At 49.2% G+C, this 14,583-nt stretch overlaps 1 protein-coding gene across 1 annotated transcript in view; it reads right to left on the reverse strand.

Moving 5' to 3' along the window:
- The window catches only part of ESYT3 (extended synaptotagmin 3), a gene marked incomplete at its 5' end in the record, with an annotated part of 47,981 nt that extends 47,074 nt beyond the window's left edge, over positions 1–907 (reverse strand). Inside the window, one exon of the mRNA XM_081159887.1 lies at positions 572–907. Coding sequence (XP_081016013.1) covers positions 572–907 — 336 coding nt within the window. The remainder of the gene's footprint in view (positions 1–571) is intronic.
- Positions 908–14,583: the final 13,676 nt, after the last annotated feature.

Genomic DNA, 14,583 nt, shown 5'->3' on the forward strand with positions numbered 1-14,583 from the left:
AGACAGGTTTGTAGCTGGGGGGGGCGCCTATCTGAGCATCCCCACCAGGCAGAGGGATGGAGAGAAGCCCGTGACCGAGCCCTGCGGGCCTCTCCCCTGGCCCCTCGCAGCCCCATCCCGCACCCCCATCTCTAGCCCTGCCCCTCCCTCTACTCCGACCTCTGCGGAAGGCAACCAGTCTGCAGTTTCTGTCGCTGTACTTGCCAACCAGCGTTGCGCCCCGCGTTCTTTCTTTGAATCAACAGGCGGGTGTCCTCTGCTTCCCTCCTGACTAACTCAGTAGAGTCCCAGGCGCCCTTGTTTTTCTCCTGGGTGTGGCCCGCCCGCGACTTTTCTTCCAGGCTCCGGGCCCTTGAATGAAACCCAGGTTCCCTCTCCCAGCGCAGCCGAACCACAGGCGGGTTTGAGAATGAGGGGCGGGGGGCATGGCCACCGCCCCCAGGGTACGCGAGCCGGCTGCGGCCGGGGCCAGGTGTGGGGGTCACCTGCTCCTTCCCTCCCTCGGGTCCACGCGCCCCGCAGGTTTCGTCCGAACCTCCAAGGGCACCCACCCCACCTCCGCCCGGCTCACCCAGGCCGGCAGGTGCTGGCCCAGCAGCTCGCGGCTGATGAACTGGCGCTCGTTGTCCAGGAATTCGAAGGCGGCCGCCAGGCGCCCGAGCTTCCCGCGGCGGTTCCGGCGCCACCACATCCACAGCAGGGCGCCAAGCAGCAACCAGGTGATGCTGAGCCCCAGGTAGCCGGCGAGGTAGACGGGCGCCAGGTAGAACAGGACGCGCATCACAAACGTGTAGAGCTCGGGCAGCAGCTGGCGGGACAGGCGTGGCTCCGGGCCGGGCGCGCGCTGCTTTGGCCGGGCGCCGGGCGCCCCAGGCGCGCCAGGGGCGCAGGGCTCTTCCGCCGGCATCTCGTCGCCGCCGTCTTGCCCTTTCCAAAAGCTTCACTTGGGCTCAGGTCCGCGCGTCCCGACGCCCGCGCACATCAGTCCTCAAGCGCAAAGACCGGACCGCCAAGCCGCACCTGCCCGCGGGACTGGCCGGCGCCGTCTGGGCGCTCGGAGACCCGGGCTTCGCGCGGGGCCGGGAAAGGCGCCGCCTGGAAATGCGCGGCGAGCGGCGCCTCTCGGCTCCCAGCCCGCGGCCCAAGGTGTCTCCGCCCCAGGGGCGGGGCCAGGATGGAGGGGCGGGGCCAGTGGGGAGGGGAGGGGCGGGGCCAGGAGGGAGGGGGCGGGGCCGGCCGCGGGGCTCCCGCCCCCCTGGGTCTAAAAATGATCCATGTGGCCAGGGCGTCTGCGGACCTCAACGCCGCCAGGCGCCGGCGGAGGGTGCAGCCGCAGCACCCTATTAGAACCCGGGGTGGACCAGGTGCTGTCCCAGGCAGCATGTGACTCACCGAGACATGTGGACAAATGACTTGCCGTAGATAAACATCACCTAAAACCTGTTTCCTACACCCAGCCTCCACTACACACTCTAGTGGAGGCTCTTAGCTGGGCATTCGAGGGCCTCCCAGCCCCCGGTGTGGACCAGATCCTATGTCTGATTCCCCCAAGTGGCCCCTAGAGCCCTGCAGGCCCTTTTCTAGCTTCTGTAAAGCTTAGCCCGAGCCCAGCCTGGGGTCTGCCCCTCACTCTCCACCCTCTCTGCTCGGGTGTTATTTTGGATCTTCATTCCTTGCATCATCAGATCAGGACTTTCTGAGGGCCAGGCCAGTCGTGCTTATCTCTGGGGTGCCCAGCACTGCAAGTGACGGGCGAATGACAATAGAAATGGTGAGCAAGCCCTAGGGAGCTTGGGGGTCAGTTGTGAAGCATGGGGTTTCTAGCTAATCCTTTGTGAGTGATCAGAGCAGGTGTAAGTCTGAATCTGTAAGTTCAGAGAGTAAATCTCCAGGACAACAAAGAATACATTTCTGTTGTCTTAAGCCACCCCGTTTGTAGCACTTTGTTTTGGCAGCCCTTGGAAACGAATACAGCCATCTACTCAGTGGACAGCACTATTCTAGGCACAAGAGATTCAGGGTGAACAGAACAGACAGGATCCCTGCTCTCACAGAGACATTCTAGTGGGGCAAGACAGACCACAGACACTCTGAGAACAACAAAATAGCAGGTAAGGAGAAGTGCTGCGAGAGAGGGACTGGGGAAGGGTAGAGGGCTGTTTTAGCTTGGGTGATTTGGAAAGGGCTCTCTGAGGAAGTCACATTTGAGTTGAGACCTAAGTAAAAAAGCAGACTAAAAGTACATATACAGTTTCATCTTTTTAAAAAACAACATCTCATAAAAAGCATCTGTCCTTTGGAATAGAAAGATAAATAACCTCTGCTATGTAGGTGTCACCAGCCTTACTCTTGCATTTCCCGTGGGCCTAGAGTAATTTTCTTTGCGTCTGCCCTCCCCATCAGACAGGGCTTCCTCGAGGGCAGCAGCTCTATCTGATCATCTTATGTTCCCGTGGCCGCAGAGTCTGCCACACAGGAGGAGGTGGAAGAGCACTGGGTAAGAGCAGGGTCTTTGTAACTCATTTGCCTGGCACTAAGTCTAGACCTAAGCACTTGCTGACTCCAGGAAAGGTCCTTAGCTTCCCAGGAGTTCAGTTTCCTCATCTGTAAAATGGAGATCACAGCAATACTTAAATCATAAGGTAGCTCTGAGGGTTAAGTAAGACGCTGTGTATGAAGCAGTCTAGCCAGATGGGGAAGTTGTCAAGGGAGACTTCAGTCTTTTTGTCTGTATTGTTTGAGTTTTTACAGAAAGAATGTATTTGTGCATTATCTATATAATTTAAAATTTTTTATTATGATAAAATACACATGATATTTACTATCTTAGCTATTTTAAGTGCACATTTCAGTGGTATTAAATACATTCATGCTATTGTGCAACACATCACATTTTGAGGATGCAGCTAAAGCAAGGCTAAAAAGAAAAGTCTAGCTTTAAAATGCTTATATTAGAAAGAAGAAAAATTTAAAGCGATGATCTGTGTCTCCGCTGCAAGAAATTGGTAAAAGTGCAAATTATAACTAAAGACAAGAAAAGAAATCATAAAGACAAGTGCATCAATTAATGAAATAGAACATAGCCCAACAATTGCAAAATCAATGAAACCAAAAGCTGGTTCTTTGAAAATATCAATAAAATTGATAAGCTTTTAGCTGAACTGACCAAGGAAAAAAGGAGGGCATAATATATTAATACCAAGAATGAAATAGGGGATATCACTGTAGTCTCTGCAGATATTAAAACAGTAATGAGAATAGAATATTATGAACAACTTTATGCCAACCTAGATGAAATGGACAAAGTCCTTCAGAGACAAAAACTACCACAATTGGCCTAAGAAAAAACAGAAAATTTTAATAGCCCTATATTACTTCAAAAATTAAATTTGTAGCCCTGTCCGGGTGGTTCAGTTGATTGGAGTGTCGTCTCATACACCAAAAGCTTTCAGGTTTGATCCCTGGTTCAGCATGTGTGGCAACTGATAGATATTTCTCTCTCACATCAATGTTTCTCTCTCGCTCGCTTATCAATAAAAATGTATTCTCAGTTGAAGATTTAAAAAAATTGAATTTGTAATTTAAAGCTTCCCACACAGGAAACTCCGGGCCCAGAAGGCTTCACTCACTGATTCTATGAAACATTAAAAAAAATAAAATAAAATCTATACAAACACTTTTTTAAAAATAGAGAAGTATGAACACTTCTCAATTCATTTTACAAAGGCAGTGTTATCTTAATATCAAAACCAGATTAAGACAGAAAAAGTGAACTACAGACTAATATTTCTCATGAACAAGATGTGAATTTAAGTAAAATTTAAAAACTATGTGTGCATGTATGTATCTCTAACCTCCTATCTGTAAGTATGTATTAAAGATACCTGGAATGCTGTTTACATAATAATAACGGTGATTGTTTCTGATTGATTAAAAAACCCTTCATTGTTGCACTTTTTTGAATCGTTAAATTTTTTTAGCAAACATGTATCATGCAGAATAATTATTCTTTTATTTATTTATTTTTATTGATTGATTAATTGTAGAGAAAGGGAAACATCAATTTGTTTTTCAACTTACTTATGCATTCACTGGTTGATTCTTGTATGTGCCCTGACCAGGGATTAACCCATCACAACCTTGGTGTATCCATGTATCAGGACAATGCTCTAACCAGCGAACCACCTGGTCAGGGGTTTCTCATAGCTTCTTGTAGCTGTCAGCAATCCTTGGTGTGCCCTGGCCTGTAGACGCAACACTCTGATCTTTGCCTCTGTCATCACATGGCTTTCCCCCTCGGTGTGTCTCTGATCTTGTCTCCTTTATTTTATAAGGACACCAGACATTGGCTTTAGGACCTGCCCAAAATCCAGGATAATCTCATCATGAGATCTTTAATTGAATCACATCTTTGAAGACCCTAATTCCAAATAAAGTCACATTCATAGGTTCTGGAGGTTAGGACTTGGGCATATCTTTTTTGGGCCACTATTCAACCCACTACACTTCTATCCATAGAATCATAAGAATTGGGTTGAAGGTTTCTGAGAAACAAACAAGTTTATTTGTAATTAGAAAAAAATCTATTTCTGCAGCTTCCAGCATCACTGAGAGAGCCTTGTTTACATGATGCCACCAGCTCCATTTTCACAGGAAATAAGTCTTTCTTTCCTCTCTCACCGTATGTGTTGGGGGGATTTGGATGGTAATGCTGAGCTCTGAAATTTCTCTCTTGGAGGTGACCCGGAGGGAAAGGCATGAACAGTTCACACTTTCTGCCAAACGTTTATAATCTATTTGAGATTGTGAGCTTCTAAAAGGATGGGTCGGTACCTCTCACTCCTCCAGGAACCACGCTGCCCCCTTCCCAAGCCTGGTCCTTCGCCAGAGTAGGGGCTCTCATTAACATTATGGGAGGGGTGCAGGCCATGGGCCTGCATCTCCTCCCCCTTCATACTGTACGAGGGCCACATCAGTGTCTCAGTGCAACCTCCCACTGCCCCAGAAGAGAAAAATAGTAAAGCTGCTGGAAACAAGATAGACCATGGGTTCTATGTGCTAAGCAACTCTAATGAAAAAATTACACATTTCCATCAAGATGAAAACAAAAACCGCACCTATGGGAAAATACCTATCACAACCATGTCTGGTGGCGCACCACACAACCCACTAACCGCACCATTGACAAAACACTTCAACCCCTTAGAAATGATGAATTAGACCTACCTGACCTCTGGAGAGAGAGATTGGGTGATGTCTGTGGAGCGGGATTCTGCAGCCACAGACGAGGGGAGAGTGCAGGCCAGTGTGTCTCAAACTTCCCAGTGCCACAGAATCACCTGGAGGGCTTGTTAGCCACCCCAGAGTTTCTGATTGGGGAGAATCTGCATTTTTTTACAAGTTCCCAGGTGATGTGTAGCAGTGGTCCTGGGGCCTCATCTTGAGAACCACTGGCCCAAAGTGGGGCTTTGGAATCTGCCTGTTAATAGACTCCATCTGTGAGTGAGGTCCTCACACAACATTCTGTGAAATGCTGCTTGCTGAGTAAACAGGCCAGGGGTCAGGGACTTGGGGTCTCCCTAGGTGGTGGCAGCAGTGGGACAGTGAATGTGTGTGGAGCCCTGTGAGAATCAAGAACAGCTTGTCTAAAACTCCTTGGGGCCCCAGTTTCCTCGTATTTACCTGGGAAGCTTGAAGCAGATGGAGCAATTCCTCCCCAGAAGGCATCTGAAATCAGCCCTAAGGGATTAGGGTTTGGTTGTTGGTGTGAAGAGTCCAGAAGGAGCCAGCCTGGCCCTGGGTGGGGAAGTTTAGATCCAGAGGGCTTCATCAAACAGTTTCTGAGGCCCGGGCCGGCATGGCTCAGCGGTTGAGCATCTACCTATGGTCCAGGAGAATGCAGTTTGATTCTGGTCCGGGCACGGGCCCAGGTTGCGGGCTCAATCCCCAGTAAGGGGCGTGCAGGAGGCAGCCGATCAGTGACTCTCATCATTGATGTTTCTATCTCTCTCTCCCTCTCCCTTCCTCTCTCTGAAATCAATAAAAACATATATTTTAAAAAACCTCACAGTTTCTGAGAAGGCCTGGCCCTGTGTGAACCATTGGCAAACATATACTGTGAACTTGCTACATTCCAGACTGTGAGTCCCCAGGGTGTACAGGGGTACCTCGGTTTTCGAATGTACTCTGTTCTGGAAGACCGTTCAAGTTCTGAAATGTTCGAAACCCGAGGGATCCACAGCCGACAGCCAGGCCTCAGGATCTTGCGCTCAGCGGAAGCTGTGTGGCATGTTCCACTTCCAAGGTGTGTTTGAAAACTGAAGCATTTACTTCTAAACCCCAATGTTTGTCGACGGAGATGTTCGAAAACAGAGGCGCCACTGTCCATTTATCTGGGTACAAGCAGACCAGAGGGCAGGAAGTCCAGGAGGGCAGAGGTGAGAGCGTGGGCAGGTGGCAGAGGGGTCTTACCTGGGATATCCTGGGAACTCTGGGCGTGCCAGGGCTCCCCTATAAACCATTCGGAGGGGAGGCTGGAAACAGCCACACTGGCTCTGCGATGCTGCCACCTGGTGGGCAAGAACAACACTAGCCCGGCTTCCCAGGCGTTCCCTGAGCAGGCCAGGGCAGCCTCAAGTGGGGGTGACAAATGCCAGCTGGAGCTGCTTCAATGATAATGCGAAAAACGGCACCTCTGGGGTACTGAGAACTTTCTCTGTGCTTGATGGACAGTATTCTAAGCTCTTTGAATGCATCAACGCATTTAATTCTCACAACAAACACAGAGATAAGTACTCATACGAGCCCTGTTTTTCAATGAGGGCGCTCTGGCACGTAGAGTTGGAGTAACTGCTAAGGCCGCCTCGCTTGTGAGGAAGAGCCCTCTGATCCCAGTTTGGGGTTGGCATGGAGGGCACTCTTAGGGTGCCACTCAGGCCCGTGAGACCTTGGGAGAGTTATTTAACTTCTCTGAAGCTCAGTTTCCTCACCTGAGAGTTTAATTCCTCCTCATCAGACTCAATGAGAGTAACGCGGGGAAAGCTCTCAGCACGTGTCTTGTCCGCTGTGCGGGCCAGGGGGCGCCATTCACACAAGTGCCCTGTCCACAGTGCCCTCTGGGCTGGGCAGCGCCCCCCCACCCCTGTCCTGACCAGCACAGAGGAGCCCAGCACAGTGGAACCCTCAAAAGGTGGCATTCAGCTCTTTGCCTAACAAAGAGAGGCACCTCTGTCAATAAATCCATCTCCTCCCTAACCTTTGGTACCATGCCCCTCAGAGAAAATGTGTTTCATTTCTGAAAAACTTCCTCACAGAGGTGAATAATAAGAAGGAAGAAAAATTAACATTTTTGAGCCTCGGATCATGGAAATCTGGCCCTTACTGGACTCAGGAACCAGCAGTAGCTAGAGAGCCTGGCTGGGTGACTCCCAGGGGATAGAGAACCCCTCACCTCCTCACTACCATCCAGTGCAAAACAGAGGGCTATCCTCGCCCAGGCTCCCACCTGGTCGTGCTGGCTAGGCTGGGGGGCAGTTGGCGGCCTTGGCCAAGAAGATTCAGTGGGCTGCGGGAGGAGTGTAGTTAGAGAAAACAGGAATCTCACTGGCCCCAGGGGCCAAAAGTGAAGGGTTTGTAGAAAGACTGAAGCTAAGAGGCACTAGACCTGGGCTGGGAATGAAGATAGCGGTTGGCTGAGCATGTCTTGGCTCTGCTCCCTACCCTTAGGAAACCTGTTGGGACAGAGCTCTTGAACTTGGCACCGGGAAGAGTACCGAGTGAGTGGGTGAGCAGGGAGTTTTGGAGTAGCCTCGCCCCCAGCTCAGAGCTCTGTATATCCCAGCACGAGCTTTTTGATGAGGACAGGATGTATTATTGAGTAAATAATGTTGGGACAACTAGCTTAACACAAAGCTAAAACCTATTTCACAGCTAACTCCAGAATAAATCTCCAATGAATTAATGTTTAAATTAATAATAAAGCACCTACTATGTGTCAGTGATTGTTTCTAGAGCTTTCAATGAATTAACACATTTAATCTTCTCTCTAATGGTATGAGGTATGAACAATTCCATTGTATTATTTAATGGATATAAAGTCATCTGGAGGAAAAAGGTATAAATATAAAGGTATTATAAAAATATATATATGGATGAGAAAAGACCCCATTAGCATCACACCAAAGACAAAAACCATAAAGGATAAAATGAGAGCTTTGACATGTGAAATAAAAAATATCTATAATGTAAAAAAAACAAATTATAAATAAGATTAAGAGAGAAATTACATTCTAGGGGAAAATTTTGCAATAAATATAACATATAAGTGGTCAGTAAACAATATATAAGAACTAATAAGAAAAATGAAATCTCCAATAGAAATTGAAGAGAAGTCATAAAAAGGCATTCTATAAGGAATAAAAATTGATAAACCATAAAAAGTCCAGTCTTACTGGTGGTCAAATAAATGAAAATAAAATAGAACTCGATGCCATTTTCTTCACATTTCCACTAAGCAAAGATCTCAAAAAGATGATGACATCCCAGGATGACGAAAGAGTAGGAAACGTATAGTCTCTATGCTGGTTCACACTGCTGGGCAATATTCCATTTTATGGGCATAACATTCTTTATTTAATCATTCCCCAATTATTGTTCACTTAGATAATTTCCAATTGTTTGTCTTACGAATGCAAAGATCAGCTTTGTTCATCATTCTTTGCATCTTTGATGATTTCCGTAGCAGAGTGGAATTTTTAGGATAGAGAATTTTAAGCCTCTTGCTGCCTGATGCCAACTTGCCTGCCATGCAGGTTGACTGTGTTTTGATTGACAAGAGGAGCATGGTGAAAGCAAAGCTCAGAGTAGCCCTGGGACCAGAAGAGCAGAGGGCCACAGGCAGAGTGAGTGGAGTGTGGAGGCTGCCTTTCAGGTGAAGAGCACTGGGGGAGAGGGAGAGGCCTACACAGACGGGGAGAGGCTGGAGGACAGGAACTGTGGCCAGAGGATGGGGGTGCAGGGCAGAGCCTTCCAAGCCAGTGATCCGAGGGAGAGTATTGACGGGTGAGGCTGAGCCTCCTTGCTGATGCCCAGCCCAGGGCCTGCCCCACAAGGGAGGCAGCGGGGACCCTAAAGGACATATTGGCCTGGACTGGGATCCTAGCACCCCACTTACTGGGCTGAGTGCTTGGGCAAGTCATCCAGCTCCTCCATGCCTTAAGCAAGGTGACCCCTGCAAAGCACAATGACTGGTGCTTGCTAAGGGTTCGGTAAGTGGTGGCTGTATTTACTAGTAGGCACTCCCAAAGCATTTAATGATTTGCTTCTGGCATCTTGGCTAATAAGTAAATAGAGATTCTATGTGCCAGTCATTCTTCTGAAAATATATATCTAATTCAAACCTAACAATAGCCCAATAGTGCTAAAAGTACAATTATTATCATCAAACCCATTTGAGGACATTGAGGCGTAGGGAGGTCAGGCAACTTGTTTAAGGTCATCAGCTAGCAGCAAAGCTGGGCTAGACTTGGGCACCGCCCCAGACAGCCTCTGTGCACCAAAAATGTCAGAAGCTCAGCAGTGCCAACCACAAAGGCAGAACAAAAAATCTGGACTTATTTTTTTGTGGGGGAGGAGTTGTTACATTAACATTGTAGTGCACTGCATCAAAGACTCTTCCAGGCTGCCCACAAGGGAGTAGGACCAAGTGGGTTCTGTTCTGTGGGGTGCTCCCCTGGGCTGGAGGCAGAGGCCCCCAGGCTGCACATGAGGCCTCTGGGGTCTCACCTACTCTGCTAAGCTCTGCACTAGCCTGGCCTTCCTGAGAAAGGGCTGGAAGGCAGCAGGAACGACAGGACTTGAGGCTGTGCCCCTCGGAGAAAGCCCAGTGCAGCAGCTCAGGAAAATGACAGTGAACTAACTAGGTTCAAAAGCTGCTGCTGAGTCACCAGGGGAAGTTGATCTGCATTCAGCTCACTATGAAGAGGGTGGGGATGTGGGAGATGCAGGGAAAGATTTTCCTCAAATTAAAAAGAGAAAGGGTGGGGTAGCTAGCTGGGATGAACTCATGCTCAGTGTGGTGGGGATAGTGGTAAACCAAAGAGCCAGACAGAACTGGGTGCAAGTTCAGACTCAGTCACTCGGGGCTGTCCCTGGATCTCGTTTCCTCTCTGTAAAACAAGCACCATATCACCCACCACAGGGGCCTGCCCTTGGGAATTAAATGAGATGATATGTATAAATAGAATAGTGCCTGGCTTACAGTAAGGGCTCAACAATATGTTCGCTAGCCACTAGTATTTGCTGTGCATTTACTCTGTCAATGTGTAACGTGGATTAGCGAATTCAGGGTTTACAAAGCGTGGTGCCCGACCAGCGACATCACATTCCCAGGAAGTTGTGATAAGCACAAATTCTCGGGCCCACCCCAGACCTGCTGAATCAGAAAAGCCTGCCTTTTAACCAGCCTCCTAGACGACTGTGATGGTTGATAAAGTTTGAGAACTACCACCTAATTTATAGTGATTCATATTGTTAAAGAACAAGGTGAAAGTTTTATTCTTACTAATAGGGTGACCTACTACTGGGTTTGCCCAGGACGGTCCTGGTGTTAGCACTGAAGGCCCCATGTCCCAGAAAAGCCCTCAGACCTGAGGAAACTGAAAACTTTGGTCACCCTCTTAACAACTGGAACCATACTTCAGCCCAGAAAGGGATTATGGGATCACAGCAAAGGAAGGCAAACCAGTGGAGGGTGGAAGAATCGGGGGGAGGGGGGGGCAGGGCTGACGGTGGAGGGGGAGAGAGATTGGTGGAGGGACTCCTGTAGCATGGGCTGATGGCCAATTGAGAGACCCAGAGAGCAGAGAGAGACCATCCTCGAGACCCCCAAGTCCTAAGCAAAGCTCAGAGATGGTTATTGAGAGTGGGCTTTCTTTGTGGAAACTGAGGCAGGAGTTGAACTTCAGAGTAGGGAAGCTGTGGAACAGAGACAGAAATAAAGGTCACTGAGCACCTGACCCTTGGGAACTGTTTTGAAGTTTGCAGCTGGCCTTGGGGCTGTCGTGGGCCATGGGGTTAGGAGTGGAGAAGGGAAGTAGGAGCCTATCTGACTTAGGTTTTAAGGCATGGAGGCCCCTGCTATCTGTAATAATTATTCATTCATTTAACAAGCATTGTGTTAACTTTGTACCACCAGGCCTTCCATAAAAGTGGAAGGGACATGAAGGAATGAGGTGTCATGGTAGATTGTGACCAGATGAATTGACAGGTCAAGCCAGGCTCTGAGAGGACCTTCTGCAATGAAAAGAGAAGATGCGTATGGTAAGTGTTCATTTACAAATTGCTGGGAAACTGGCGTCCTTCATAACCTCAGACACAGGCTCAACCAGGCAGTAGTTTCTTTTATTAACCAAGCATCACTCAGAAGCATAGTATTCAAGGGACCAGAGTCCCACGGAACCTTCCTGTGGTCTTCGCCCTGGTTGTGCAGCCGAATCACCTGCGGAGCTTTAACAAGCCTTCATACCTGGGGGTGTGGCCTGGGCCTCGAGATTTCCCCTCAACCTCCTGAAGCGACTCTAATACTAACACACAGTCCTCTGGGAACCACTGGCGTAGGTGGTTATGAGTTCCAGGTGATGGCGTAGGACTTGTGGTGGCTTTGCTACCTGCCTCACATCCCTCCTCCGCCTTCGTTTCCCAGCTGGGCTCCCACCCAAGTAGTCCCTGGGCTGTCGCAGCATCGAATTTCCTCTCCCCCTTTGCCAGTTCTGGACCAGGATGTTGGGGCCTGAGTGGCAGGTGGTGCTAACCACGGTGGGGGAGTCATGCGTGGGTCGCACACTTAGTCATTCGGGGGAACTGGGAGAAAGGAGGCTGGCCCCCTCCCTCTGATGTTGTGGGGGCGAGTGCGAGGTTGTGTCAGCCAAGTGAAGGATTTTGTCAGGCTTCTTCGAAGGGTAGGTGGATCTTTGCTCCTTTCATTTCCTCTTCCCTCTCAGCGGCTGTGAAACTACCAGAAGGGCCTGAAGTCAGAAAAGAAGGGGCAAGGGGTCAGTTCATTTCTTCGCTGGGCACACATGGTGGGTGGCCCAGTGAGAACTGATAAAATATAATTGTGTCTCCATTATTTACACAATTCTGCATGATTCTGGTAGGGGTGGGGTGTCAGCAAGTCCTCCTGTGGCCACTTGGGGCCATGGTTAATTACCCTGTCCTGGGGTCCCTTGGTTCAGATGCAGGGAGAAGAGGGGAAGGACCTGGGCAACTCTGTCCAGACAGCCAGCTGCTGTCTTGCAGGTGAGAACAAAACAAACTGCCATTTACCTGCATGTGATGGGGGTTTAAATTTGACCTACATGTATTAATTCGGGGCTCTCAAACCCGAGGGAGCATCAGAATCTCCTGGAGGGCTCGTTAAGGCCTCCTCAGCTCAGAATTTCTGACTCAATGGGTTTGAGATGGGGCCAGATGACTTGTATTTCCAAGTTCTCAGGTGACACTGAAGCTGCTGGTCTGGGGACCAAACCTTGAGAACCATGTAGCCGTTTACTTCACCTCCGCTCATCAGCTCGGGCGCAGCTTCCCGGCTTGACGAGGCAGCTGGGTGTGAGTCGGTGAATGGTTTCCACGTCGCTGCCAGGATGCACACGCCACTGAAAGCACCCACCAGTTCTTGGATCCCTGTAAATTCAGTGTTCTGTTTTTTGTTTAATTTTCCACATTAGCATCATAATGCTATTTGGCATGATGTTGGAGCCCAGAAAGTGAAGGTCCTGGGAATGAGAGGACCTCGAACTGGCGCAGCGCAGCTCACCTTCAGAGCGCCTGAAGACAGGGCCTTTACGTGTTCTCAGCTCCGACTGTTCGAGTTCTCTTGTTCTTTACATTGAACATAGTTGTCCACATTTTAAGAAAAACACTGGAGGGTCTGACAAGCAAACTGGGAGCCCACTTGCGTTTTCGTACCAACTTCCCATAGTTAAGGGAGCCATGCGCTGCCTGCAGGGATACTTCCCAGCTCACTGCCTCGCCAGGGGGAATCCTACAGCTGTTGCAGACAGAGGTGCAAACTACAATTGCTGAGATGAATGCCCATGAGGCTTCTTCTGGTTGAACGTGGTTGGACTGGGGCCCTGAGGCAGTGAATCCAGGGCTGGACTTCATTCTGATGCTGAGTTGATGTTCTAGGTCAGTGATACTCAAACTTCACTGTGCACGTGAGTCACCTGGGGATCTTGTTAAAATGCAGATTCTGATTGAGAAGGTCAAGAGTCTGAATTTCCACCAAGCTCCTGAGTGATGCTGATGCTGCAATGCCAACATTGAGGACCCCTGGGGACTTTTAGCCACTGCGTCTTCGGAAGTGTGTGAAGATGGAGGTGGAGTTTATTTTAAATAATTATGGCAATGACCTGGGAACCTTAGAAAGTGAAACCTACAATCTTCAAAAGTAGTGGAATTAGTGGGCCCAATATGTGCCTGAAATTTCACCTAGTCAGTGAGCCACCTCCTCACCGACAAGGTTTATGATGCCCCTCTCCTTTGGCTCCCCCAGGACAAGGAATTGCTCTTAGTGCACAGATCATAATGGTCCATCACCCCTGTTAGTCTGGAACCCTTGTGATGCAGTGACTGGGATTTAACGTCCTCTGTGTCCTCTTGATGTGCAGCTCAGAGCACAATAAGTATTTGTTGCCTGAATGAACATATCTGACTTCCCTTCTCTTGTGGGTAGTGAACACCAGCCCATTACTAGGTGTTTAACAGCACAGTCCACTCTGACATGTCTTAAAAATGTGATAGAGCCGTGGGGGTGGAGACATAATTTGACTTCCATCTTACCAACCCTTCTCTGGTTGTTGTGTTGAGAATGAAGTGCAGGGCGAGAGTGAAAAAGGCACGAATGACGGTGGCCTGGGCTAGAATGTCACCAGTGGAGGTGGTGAGAAATGGGTGAACTCTGGATTTTGCAGGTAGAGTCAACAGGATTTGCTGACAGATTGGATGTGGGGTGTGAGAGAGAGAGGGGGGTTAATGATGACTCTCAGGTTGGTGGCCTGAGCCACCAGAAGCATGGGGCTGCTACCAGTTGAACTGGGGGAGATATGGGTGAAGCCGGCGCGGGAGGGTGAGCATTAGGAACTCAGTTTTGGACACATTAACTGTGAGAAACCCGACTTGAGACATCCAAGTGGAGCTGCCAATAGGCAGGTGACTGCATGTGTGGGTTTGGGAGATTCAAGCTGGAGATACACCTTTGGGAGTCACCAGCACATAAAAGGCATTTACGTCCCAAGGTGGAATGAGATGACCAAGAGAGGGAGCTTAGGTAGAGAAGAGGGCCAAGGACTGAGCTCTGGGGTACTCCACGGTTAACAGGTTAGGTAGACAAGGAGGAACCAGCAAAGATTGGGGAGTGACCCCGAGGAAGGAGAAGAACCAGGAGACGGCAGCATCCTAGAAGCCAGTGGAGGAAAAGTTCAACAAGGAGTGGGAGTGATCAGCTGTGCCCACGCTGCCCGAAGATCAACTATGAGGAGGGTGAGAGCCCATCACTGAATTCAGCATGATGGGAGCCCCTGG

Source organism: Miniopterus schreibersii (assembly GCF_964146895.1).
Source record: "Miniopterus schreibersii genome assembly, chromosome: 15".
NCBI lineage: Eukaryota > Metazoa > Chordata > Mammalia > Chiroptera > Miniopteridae > Miniopterus > Miniopterus schreibersii.